Source organism: Festucalex cinctus, chromosome 1 (genome assembly GCF_051991245.1).
Source record: "Festucalex cinctus isolate MCC-2025b chromosome 1, RoL_Fcin_1.0, whole genome shotgun sequence".
NCBI lineage: Eukaryota > Metazoa > Chordata > Actinopteri > Syngnathiformes > Syngnathidae > Festucalex > Festucalex cinctus.
The window spans coordinates 27121837-27134303 of record NC_135411.1 but is presented as its reverse complement, the minus strand read 5'-3'; the positions used below and the strand labels follow the sequence as shown (position 1 = coordinate 27134303).

At 42.2% G+C, this 12467-nt stretch overlaps 2 protein-coding genes across 5 annotated transcripts in view; one reads left to right on the top strand and one right to left on the bottom strand.

The window, feature by feature from the left end:
- Positions 1–680: 680 nt before the first annotated feature.
- The window catches only part of ramp2 (receptor (G protein-coupled) activity modifying protein 2), an 11834-nt gene continuing 47 nt past the window's right edge, over positions 681–12467 (bottom strand). Inside the window, exons 2-8 of one of the 4 annotated variants that reach the window (XM_077526811.1) lie at positions 9639–9797; positions 8698–8890; positions 8309–8374; positions 7997–8032; positions 4934–4966; positions 2836–3013; positions 681–2652 (exon numbers count right to left, since the gene is read on the bottom strand). In XM_077526811.1, coding sequence (XP_077382937.1) covers positions 2403–2652; positions 2836–3013; positions 4934–4966; positions 7997–8032; positions 8309–8374; positions 8698–8785 — 651 coding nt within the window. In that variant the 5' untranslated portion in view covers positions 8786–8890; positions 9639–9797 and the 3' untranslated portion in view covers positions 681–2402. Of the gene's footprint in view, positions 2653–2835; positions 3014–4933; positions 4967–5147; positions 6986–7996; positions 8033–8308; positions 8375–8697; positions 12396–12467 lie in introns of those variants that run through there. The other 3 variants (XM_077526792.1, XM_077526801.1, XM_077526820.1) reach the window with 3 other exon arrangements.
- Positions 11671–12467, top strand: part of ezh1 (enhancer of zeste 1 polycomb repressive complex 2 subunit) — an 18774-nt gene continuing 17977 nt past the window's right edge. The window contains exon 1 of the mRNA XM_077526754.1: positions 11671–12316. The gene's annotated coding sequence lies outside the window, so the exon portion shown is untranslated. The remainder of the gene's footprint in view (positions 12317–12467) is intronic.

The window sequence follows — 12467 nt, the reverse complement described above, 5'->3', positions numbered from 1 at the left end:
ACGCACACGCACCCACACACTGTCGGGCCCTCCCTGCAGTGTTGAGTCAAATGAGCTGTGCAGTGGTGTTTTTATATGACAGCCACTTATTGTCTTTGCATTTTTCAATATTTTAAAGGCAACAATATAAATCACGCATCTAAAAACACACACAACTGAAAGACTCTGTGATGTGGCAGATGGAATCAACTACTTCAATTAAACTTTTACTTGTCACGTGGCCAGCCACTTGTTGCTAGGCAGAGCTCAATCATAACATATTAGCATTTCTTAAATTACCAGTATTATAATGACATTGTTTATGTATGTATGTATGTATTTATTTATTTAGTTAGTTTGTTGGTCTCAATCATAGCATGATATCTCTTAGCGATTTTCTTTTTAAATTATAATGACATTTCTATCTTTTATTTCCAATGAAATTTTTAGCGTTTTTATTTAGAACCTTTAAAATAATATATAATAGAGCTGCAATTAACAATTATTTTGATAATCATTTAATCTATTGTTTTGTTTTTTTAATTACATGACAAAAACATTTTTAATCTCCATCCTTTTCTTCAAAAACAGGACATTGTTTTCAAATTAACAGCACAACAAATTGATGATTCAGTTACTGGTTGTGTTATCTGATCATGTCGTTAGATTCATATTGCATAAATCACATCAGACAAGCAAGCTTACATCCAAATGCATAAAATATGTTTTAATCATAGTACAGTACATTATATAGTTTCTTCCCAGATGCTACAGGAAATCCAGAAAATACACAGAAATACCACATAAATAACAGCTGAATCTGAAAGCACTAAAAAGAGCTTTTTCTCGTCACTCAAACAAAGCAAAACATTATTTATATCTTTTGCTTCCTGTCACTGACATAAAGTCAAATATAAACCCGATTTCCATAAGAGGATGAGGATTTAAAAGGAGACAATAGCAGGAAAGAAGACTCCTCCTCCTCACAATTGTGTTCCATCACCTCTGGCATCTCATCCTGCCCAACCCGAGCTGGGTTAGCTCATTCTAAAGGACAGCTCCCAGTGCCACACAACACTGAGCGGAAAAAAATACACTCCCAGTAACCAAACTGGACGACTATCCAGCAAGCTCCGGCACTCTTGTCATAATTACACACAGTGTCATAGAAATGTGTTTGTCAACATTTGGCTCATATTAAGTGCAACCACTTCTCAGAGGTTTTGTCATTAAAAAAGATGAATTCAGTTCCCATTTCCACCAAGTAGCACAGTTTTGCTCACTTTGATACAATTTGTTTCTGAGACGCATCGTGGTGTATCACTTTTGGCATCCTTGTGTTGGGGGTATAAAAACAGTGGTAGGGTACAAAAAGGGGTGGGGCTAATGAAAGCACACTCCACTGATTGGAGGACAGAGAATAGTCTCTGCTCACAAAAGAGCTGTCGAAAGACATTGTCATCTGTTCATTATTGAGCTATTTAAATAGCTAAGTCGCTGCACACAAACAGTAGCCAGATCAGGATTTACCTGAGCAAACCGAGCCAAACTGGATTCGACCAATTGGCAGAAATGTGGCTATAGCTGGAGCAAGGGCTTGAACCTTAAAAATGATCATGATCTAAAATTTTGAAGCCAGGTAAAATGTATATTAACCTCCCAAAAAAGTCCTGTATCAGAGCTAGGACTTTAAAAAGGTTCAGGAGCTTTCCTGTGACATGGACAGACAGGTGCACATTCTTTGGAGAACTTTTTCTCAACACCAAAGACGAGTGAACCGCAAGTGACAATCTGAGATGAAAAAATGCATCCACAAGGTTGATAAATGATGAACCAAACCAATCTGGGAGAAACTAAACACAGATGAAGAATACAAAAGAAAGGGAGAACGGTTAAACTGGGTTCTTTCTTGGCAGAATAGTAACAGCAAGGACTTAATGGGCCACAGGAATTTCACCCTGGAACTAGAAACCTTCAGACAATGTGGTCTAAAATGAATTTCCGGGTAGAATGTATCTATTTCCAAAAAAGTCTCTGATCAAGAAGAATGCAACATTTGCCACTTAAATAATGTTTTGCTGTTTTCCAATCACACTACAAGATGGAAAAGAAATCATGACCAAAAGGTGGACTTTCTCTGGAATTGAACTGGAAGCAGCAGATAAAAACAGACCAAGTATCCTAAATGTCAAGATATTGGCAAAGTTGGTAAGTATGGCTGCAAAATCCAAGGAAGAATCGAACAGAATCAACAAATTTTGACTCGGTTTTTCCTGCGTCAAACCGACTCAATTGGACTTCCATGAATAACATCGCCAAGAACGAAAAGTTCCACGCACTTGAAAAGCACTGATGGTATTCTAACTCTCCCGCGATGTTGTCCCTGTATCGGCTCGTCTCGTCAAAGCCTCACACCGAGGAGATCAGGAGCTCCCATCTCCATTCTTAGTCTTGAGAACCACCAGGCTGACCATGACGGGGATCAGGAGGATGGGCGTGATCACCAGGGCGAAGATGATGGGCGGCGGAGGGTCACTGAGCTCCTCCATGGGGCAGTCCTTGAAGAACTTGTGGTGGATGTCCACAAAGGTCTGCTCCACCAGAGGGTTGGGCCACGGGATGCCCAGGCAGTCGGAGATGTTCTCGGTGCAGATGCTCAAGTTGCTGTACAACCTAGCGAGAAGCTCACCGTCATGCTCACTACTTTCAAACACTACATACAACACATATAACTTGTCATTATTTGATTATTGCATTGATTGTAGGCAATTCAGTTCATTTCATATACAGTACAAGTAAATTGAGCTACAAGTCAGAGTACCACTGTGTTGGAATACAGTTGGCCAGTCCGCTTACCAGCTTACGTTACTCCAAGCGCACCAGTCGGTGGTGTTCATGGCCTCCATGGCCAACTCAAAGTTGCAGAGGCATATGGGGCCCAGGAGCTCATACAGGCAGTCCATAGTGGCGCCCCCGAAAATAACATCGCAGAAAAGGTGGAAGCTCATACAACTGACGGTGGTTTGTCCACAAGCTGCAAAGGAACAGATTGCAAATGAGCATCAAACCGGACATTAGATTAGGTACACCTGCAGTTGTGCTTGTGCCATCGAGAGCCTGGATTCTTAGAACTATTTTGTGTCTGGATGGGTGAAGGATGTCGGCTGCGTTCAACACGACAATGTTTGTCTATACATACATACATATATATATATATATATATATATAAATATGTCTTTTTATTTCCAGTTATATTTGGTTTTTTGGGATATAATTTTTAAATTATATTTTTTTTATATCCATTTTTACTTTTAGTCATTTATTTATTTATTTAGTCAATTATTTATTTTTAGGCACTTTTGGTCCTTCATAGGACCAATCCATTATGTTTAACACATTCACTGCCAGCCTAGCAAAAATCTGACGTCTTTTTCCGTCAATGGCAGTGAATGAGTTAAATGAGTTGCAAATCCAGTTCTGAACTTATTGTTTGAGAAAATAAAAACCAATCCACTGTCTTCTCAAAGACTCGGACGAAGGAAGCAACCACTTTCTCCTGATTGTTTGTCTCCAGGGAGCCGTTTGCGAGCGAGGGGAGAAAAAGAAAGGAGCAGCCAGCTTCTCGGATTTCAGTGGGTGTGACGAGAGGTAGAGGTAAGATCGAACCGAAAAAATCCAGCCCGACCCGACCCAGGCCCGCGGGCATTAAAGCCTGACCCAGCCCGAGCCCGATCAATTAACTTGATTTGCAGGCCCGAGCCCAAAGCAAACCCGAAATTTCAATTTATCCCATAGTATTTTTGGCAGAAAAAAACCCAAGATTTTTTAAGGTTAAAATAATCTACATATTTTTATGATGATGATAAATACATTTGTACAACGAAATAACGTAGTAGAGGTTCCACTGTACTATAGTTTTGTTTAAATAGATGTGGACTCGCCCTGGAAGGTTACGTTCACGAAACGTCTGCAAAGCCGCGCGCAAAGCGTGCTCTTGCTCTGCGCCTCCTGTTTAGTAGTAGTTATATAGCAATTACCTTACAGCGCCGCCTTCGCTGTTTTATTCAAATTATTTATTTACAACAAATATTCCTTAGTTTAGTATCCACACATCGTTTTAGTATATATTTTTAGAAACATATATTTATTTTTTTTAAAAGTCAGCGAGAGAGAAGCCCGGGCCGACCCGACCCGAACGTAATGATTGACATTTTAGGCCCGACCTGACACGAATTTCGGGCCGGGTCGGGCTCGGGCTAAAGATCTTACCTCTAACGAGAGGCGGTGCCACTAACCTGAGGGGCTGGGTCGACTGCACTTCCGTGTCTTATTGATGTCACAAAGTCACGGAAGTTTAATTTGTCAGTTTGAAGCCACATTTTAGAAAGAAGGAGAAAGCTAAAGAAGCCGCTGACGGATATTTTTCATACCTGTTTGGATTGTAGACAGGCTGGGGATTCATATTATTGATAGAAAACCCCACTAAAGTGCATTTTCATACTATGGGCTCTTTAAGTCAATAAATATAAACAATCTTGAAACTGTTTATTTGAAGCAATACATTATCACACCATTGATAAGGTATTTGTCTTTGATTCGTACTCTATTCTAAAAAGTAAGTGTCTTAATCCACCACTGTATTGTTAATGCTACTGGCAGGATAATTGTTTATAATTTACAGTTGGCTTTAGCGTTTAGCAGTGCAAAGTAGCACCACACGACTAACATGGCACCTACTCCCTGGCAGAAAGTTATATGCGAGCCTGGTAAAGTTGTATTCGTGTCATAGTATCGGAGCATTCTTAGTCGTATGGTGTGGAGTATTGGTGGTGATGGTGTACGTCTCCGCTCGTACTCAGTTGCTATCACTTATTATAATTTAAGTTGATTCTTACTGGACTATGCAGTTGTAGGCTACCTAATGAAATGGTGTAAATAAGATTGTTCCACATACCGGTTGGTGAGGCGGTGTCTCCAAAGGTGGCATCTGGAGGGGAAACAGTTCAGATTACAAGTTTGAATGGCATGCATGCAATACACAACACAATTTAAATAAAACATGAATGCAGCTTCATGTGTTCTACAGGAAGACATCTGCAGCTGGAAAGGGGGAAGCGCACACGCACACATACACGCATACTCGCGCACACACGTACTCACACACTCACCATAGAAAAAGGAGAGGAGCAGGAGCACCACAATCAACCCAAGGGCTCCCTTCATGTCAGAATATATGACTCAGGGTGTCTCCTCCCGCACGGATGACCCTGAACGAAGCCGCTGAGGCCCAGCGAGGCATAACAGGAAGCGGCGTCAGGATGAGAGCGACGCGGCGTAAAACCCTCGCCAGCAGATGTCCAACGAGGAGCCACCCTGCCCGCCTCGCCAGATGTTCCCCTCAGATCAGCCCCGCGGCCCTCGCGCCTCGGCGGCAGCTCTTCCCGTCTCCGACTGGCGCTTCCCTGGGACGGTTCTGCCTTCTAGAGGGGGTGGAGGCAACGGAGATTGTCCTCTCCATTCTCCCCCAAATAAAAAAGAAAGGAGCACACCCAACGCGAGCTGGGCTGGACTCACATCTGAAAACCCTTTACTCCTCAACTCTTGTTCTGCTTTTTAGTCTCACTTTCTCACAGTGAAAGGCCTGGCCAGCCTCACAGCATGTGATTTATTTGCCTTTTTTTTTGGGGGGGGGGGCGTCTGCCTCAGCCAAAGAGGAAACATAAGCAAACATTTAGAGCTTCTCGGGGGCCGGATGGGAATCACGACTGTGCAAACGGCGCAGATTGATATTTGGCTTCATTTGAGCCAAATAAAAGACAAACTAACACGTGCGAGTCAAGCAAACGAGTTTGATCCGCTCCCAATATGATGGCTAATATCCATTCCAGACTGTCTTCTGCATTCACAAAAGCACAGCAACTCCAATGTTACACTTGAATAACAACTACCGGTAATCATGTCTAATGACTACTATGACACCCAAAGGGTCTTAGTGATTGTCTGGTCTTTCGTTAATGGGCTAACTTCTGGTCCATGGAGGACGCCAAAGCGATCTGCTGTTCATAGTAAATTTCCGTATCTACTGTACACTTTATCTAGATCTTCACCAAAAATACAAAGGCTTCTTCCTAGACCGATGTGGCAACCTTCTATACCAGTAGTATTCAACCTATTTTTCCGCCAGGGACTGGTTTGTGGTAGTCGAGATTTTTTTGTGTACTGGCAACCATTCGTTGTGGCGGTGGCCGATGAGTTGACTGCTGACATATATTTTGATCAGAATCTAATTATAAATTGGTGGTGGGGGTGCTGGCGTATTTTGTTTGTTTGTTTGTTTGTTTGTTTTCTCAACCTATCTACGTGGCCCAGTACTGAATGGCCCGTGGACCAATAGCAGATTCTTCCTTGATCCGTGCACCACCTTACACCAGATGCAAAGGCTTCTTCCAAGGCTTATGCACCACCCATATCTATCAAAAGTCAATTCTAGTACTTACACATTCAACATTCATTTCCAGGCATTTTAGAACATTTTGACCTTTTCAAGACTCGTGGTAGGATATTGTGTCGCATGATTTTTATATTCACCTAATTTACCAAATGAAAGAATAGATAAATGCTTTCTTTTGTCCAGGAAAACAAAAATGTTGGAGTCTGCCTTTTTCTGTTGTTTTGTAACCAACAGTAGAACAAAGGTAGATTTAACAAAATGCAGCCGTTTCTCAGATTGGATTCACAAACTGGGCTGATCTCGTATCTAAAATGATGCATCACTACGTTCTACTGGTGGTTCTGCTTCATTAAAGTGGAACAGCAGCCCCCACCTACTCCCATCCACCCATCCATTTTCTTGACCGCTTATTCCTCACAAGTGTCGCGGGGGGTGCTGGAGCCTATCTCAGGTGGCTTCGAGCAGTAGGCGGGGTACACCCTGGACTGGTTGCCAGCCAATTGCAGGGCACACAGAGACGAACATCCATCCGTACTCACAAGCACACCTAGAGACAATTCGGAGCACCCAATTAACCTGCCATGCATGTCTTTGGAATGTGGGAGGAGACCGGAGTACCCGGAGAAGACCCACGCGGGCACGGGGAGAACATGCAAACTCCACCCAGGAAGGCCGGAGCCTGGACTCGAACCCGAGTCCTCAGAACTGGGAGGCGGACGTGCTAACTACTCGACCCACCAAAAAACAAAAAACAAAAAAAAAACAAAAACAAAAAAAACATCATTTAAAAGTATACTCGTGATTTTTTATTTTTGCTTTGACCCATGCGACATACTCCTGGACAAGATGTTTTCCTGCATCATCCAATGTGTTTAGATCTACGCCAAGAACGTCGCAGCTACTTCCTTTGCACCGTGAACTTGACTGCTTCTTAGAAATCCGTTTGGGATTTTCTGGCCACCCTGACCTGTTTGTTAAAATGATAGACTGCTGTGATAACAAAGCAGCCCAAGACTTTTCATGGTACTTTAGATGTCACAGAATCAGCTCACGGGGCCTCTCTTGACATCTGCTAGCCGAGGCGCTTTTTGATTTAGTAATGACATCAGGAAGTGTCTTTTCCGCTTTTCAGCAGAGGAGGAGCTACGACTTTGTTTGGGCATATGATGAGGAACAGCAAAGGGGCGATCGCTCACTTGCAAACTCGCGCCGGTTTCACAACAGCACTGCGTCAGTCCTAGTGTGGGGGCCCAATGACGAAGAAATTCAGGAAGTTGCGCCAGGCGGGGCACGGTTTCACTTAACCTTTCACGAGGCTTCGGCTGATGAGACCTCACCGGGAGTTTGTGTTGGATTGGAGCACAGAGAACACACACGCACACACACACGGACCTTGGCTGAGGTCGTCATCTCCCAGATCGCTCAGCTCTTTTGAGTTTAGGAATATGATGCCAAATATTCCCCACAGGAGTGGACACACACAGTCAATCAAAACATCCAACATGTTATGATGTGATACAGTGTGCGGGTGTTATTATGCAATTATGAATTAAACAAGACACTTACTGGCAATGGCGTTCATCATCTCTGTTGATTGATACACTGTAAAGAAAATATGTCAGTCACAGAAAATACAACTTGAGTACTATGTGTGCTAGGTCACTTTCCTTCTGCCAAGGACTGTTTGTTCGGCTGACTGATTGGTGAGCAGGATTATACAAAATAACATGTTCCAAAATACTACAAAAATATTTCGAAAAGATCAGGTTTTCCTTTTACACCAATGATATATGGAAAGTTGGAAGACAGCATGGCTGCAAATGAGGATTATTGAGCCTTTACAGATGTTGCATTTATTCACAATGACAATATTCTTACCTACTGTGGTGGCGGACTGCAGACTCAACTTTTCATCCACCAGACAACATGCTGGTGTACAACAAGCTGTATGAGGGAAAGAAATAAACATCCCTATCAATAAGTAAATTGAATTGTATTCGCTTTCCCGTGGTTCCAAAAGGTGGAGTAAATAAAAAACGTCAGTGACAATGATGCCAAAATGTTATTTTAAACATCTGTATCAGAATTTCACAACAAAAGCAGCATTGTAACCTAAACTAAACTTGCCTCCAAATGAAAAAAAATGAAATAAAGTATTCAATGAGAGGACATTTAAAGACATGAAAGCTCCTGGGAATTCCTACTCAGAGGTGAGCCCTGAAGTACTCACAGTACGCAAAGCAAGACATGTGCAAAGCTTCACTTACCGCACAGAAGAAGAAAACAGACGGCCAAGACGATGTGAAACCTGCTGGATGTCATGTTGCCCAACAATGCTCTGTCCTTCTCCCACATGGAGGCCAGTTTGGGGTTACATATCCCAACGTTTTTTTTCTTTCTTTAACAGGAAGGCTCCATAAAACAACAGGAAGCCCACGTTTCCTAGGATGGGCGTTTTTCCTGCCAAAGAGGACAGAGGGGCTGTGATAAGGTAGACGCTGCTACTGATGTAGCGCCATCCCTGGCTCTCATCCCGCCCCCTCTGGTTCCATGAGCTGGGAGAGAGAGCCGCTCCATCACTTGGTCTGACCATGTTAAAACAACTGCTCTCTGACACTGTCACATTTAGAGTAGAACCTCAAAATTTGAAAATAATAGATATATATATTTTTTTAAGTATCTTGCGTGTTGAATTTGTTCTATGACCAAGTGTCTAACTAATTGGGAATTACTTAGGTTGAGGCAAGCTGAAAGTCACAACAACTATGGATGTGACCTAATACACATTTGTTTGCTCATATATGATGTCACGCCAGCTCATGCGAGCATATAATTCAGGCTAAAAAGCTCCCCATCCTATGGCATCTATATGCAATTACAACCCTCATTTGTGGGGAGGGGCATCAATTATGCGGTCCTATAACTATTGTGGTTCTAAATATACCAGACCATGTTTTAAGTAACATTTTAACATTCTTAACTGACGTTGTTGACCTTATTTACTAATTGTCAAATATTACAAACGCGTATCACCATGAAAGTAACCAGAAGTTTACCACACAATAACATGTGAAAGAGACACCCCATTACAGTACATTAAGCTTATTATTGCTTATAAGACTAAACTAAACAACCAAAACAAAATAATATACAACTGTTAAAAAAACAAATGTTAGACAAAATCTGTAAAATTGGCTTTTCAACTCACCTTTAAATGTTGTTGTCGATGTCGATATATTTTGCTGAGCAGGCAGGACAGAGCCAAGTGCATCTATTTCTTGCTATGTAGCAGTCAGTTCCATTTTAAGTCGATGGTTGTTATCACATTTTTCTTTTTTTAGTTTTGCTGACATGCAATGCAAAACACCTGCGGAATTCCCATTGAATTCATTTGCCACTTAAAATAAAACACATCATATGGATTGGTGGTTTAGCAAGAAATGATGACTTCATTCCCCAAAAATGCACTTGGCTGCTCACTGAGCTGAAGCCCAACAGGCTCTGGAATTTTGCACGACATTAGAACCGAATTTTTCCTCACTTAGCCTGAATTCCCCATTGGTAATTAATCACCAATCAGCAATTTACAATGCACATAGCATTGACTCTTAAACCACCATACAACTGGATGCATGCATAATAAATATAGCCTGTGTGTTATGATGCTTCTCAATTTAGAAACCAAATAATACATCTTCATGTGCTATCAATATGCATTCCGCATCACTGATTTACATCATTAAATGAAATCTTAAATTTCATTTATCTATTGCTCCAGTGTCTAACCGACATTTAGCCCGCATTGTATTGCATTAGTGGACAGATTTCCCCTTAAAGTGAAAGATTTTGACTGATATGTTCTACTTACACCAATTTAGTCTGCCATCATTCAAATGTACTTATTCTCCACATGCTTGCCGTCTCTTTTGGGCGTTGAATAAACACGTTACAGATTCCCAACAGCAGGTGCCAAAAGCAACACGCCCAGTTGACATTATAAGCACAATCAAAACTTCCTCCTGATAAGGCCTCAAAGCTTGACAGCTTATCTTCCTGTGGTTGTTTGCTTTTGTTTGACAGTTCACTATCAACACTCTGTACTCTCAAACTTTAATTTCGCACTGCATAATTAGTAAGCAGGAATGCATGAACGTCCAAACCACAACAGGTAAGTGTTATGTTAGCTTACTTGACTTGACTGAGCATGATAGCCGTCAAAACCATCTCAATAATGCGACTGTTGGAAGTGGAAGCACTGTAGAGGGATATTCATGTTTGGCACACTGGAGCATTAAATTAGGCTCAACGGCGCCCTCTTGTGTGACATCCAAGACTACAACTTGACATTCGAGCTTTCGCGTAAGATGCCATGAAACGAACGAAAATTCAAGGACTAATATTTGTTACTTATACTAAAGACCCATATTATTAATTAACTGGTGTCTATTAATTATTTTGACCTACAATACCCACGAATCTTATGGAGGTAGAATACGAATATCATTAAAGTATGAAATAATCAGATATTGAGAATATTAAACTTAAAAGGCAAAATACAGCGTTTCAGTGGCTAAAATATATAATGCTTCGATTATTTAAAAATGTATTGGTGGACAGATGTTTTAAAGGCAATCATTTTGTGATTCATTATTATTATTATTGGTAGCCCAGTAGTAGTAGTAGTAGTAGTAATAATATTTTAATGTTGATACGGGTATTTAAGTAGGCATTTTTGCGAGTATTTTTGTTTTGTTTTTAAGGCATTGACTCTTATTATGGAATGTTGGAGAATTATGAAGACAGATATGTATTAATGTATTGTTTGGTTTCCAATTCAAAAAAATAAAAACAAATGTCTTGAATGACTATCTTTGGATTTGTGTATATGAAATTTCGCCAAAATAGTTTATTTGGATTGATTAGGTTCTGTTATACGTGACGTGTTTTATCTTCTAAGGTCATTTAGGTTCATTTAGGGGTCGTGTGTGTGACTGTGTGTGGGGAGAGAGGGTGTCATCAAACTACTCGTAAGTGGAAAACTAACGTCACTGTAGGCAGAGATACTACTTAGTAGTTATTCGATAAATAAATGCATATTTTGCAATGTATGTTAAACGCTACTGACACATTAGAATGTGACTATCTGAGAAATAATTTGCGTTCTACGTTATGCACCTGAAGGCACCATTGGCCGAAAATGACCTTCTTGCTTTCACTTCTTCTACTACAGTATACAGAGGAAATGGCCACGCTTGCCCCCTGGAGGAGGAGCTCAGATCGACAAAATGAAGTGTTTGACGACCGAAGCAGCTGCTGGATCGCTTCCAACTTTTCTGATCGATTACTAGTAATCACCCATTAAGAACGTTTTTATGGCGCGCTTCATAGCCAGGACGTCGCGTTTGTGACTTTCAAGTGTGTAATTTATTTTCTGACGAGTACGACTAGTCGTTGCGTTAGAGGAAGGGGAGGCTGGCCGCCGCACGCCCGACATTTCCTCCATTCCCCAGACGACGCAAAAACAATTTCGCCATAAATTCTCCTCCCCTGACCCACGGATACGTCACCGTGCTGCTGCTGCTGCTGCTACTGACGCCGCTGCTGCTCTGCCAAGTGCGCAGCTCCGTGGACGCCCCCCACCCCGTTCCCTCTTCACACACACCCACACCCACACCACGACAACAAGGTTAGCCAGCAGCAGCAGCAGCAGCAGCAGCCGCAGCATGGCCCCGCAGAGTCGCCGCCGAGGGATCGCTCGGACATCCAGCAGTCGTCATGCGGACGCCGAGTCTGAGTCACGTCCATAAGCGGGGACGCGCCTGCTCCCAATCCACGCGGGATCGTCACTCAGGAGCTTCCATACGACGAACACGCGTGGATTTGAAGGTATGTGACGACTGGTGCGGTTGCGGTGGTGGATGATGTGCAGGTGAGGGGTGGAAAGTCCACGCGCGTGTGTGTATGACGCAGACGTTGAATGTTGCGCAGCTCCTTTTCACGCATCTTCCGCGCGCACGCAACTTAAGCAAGGCACATA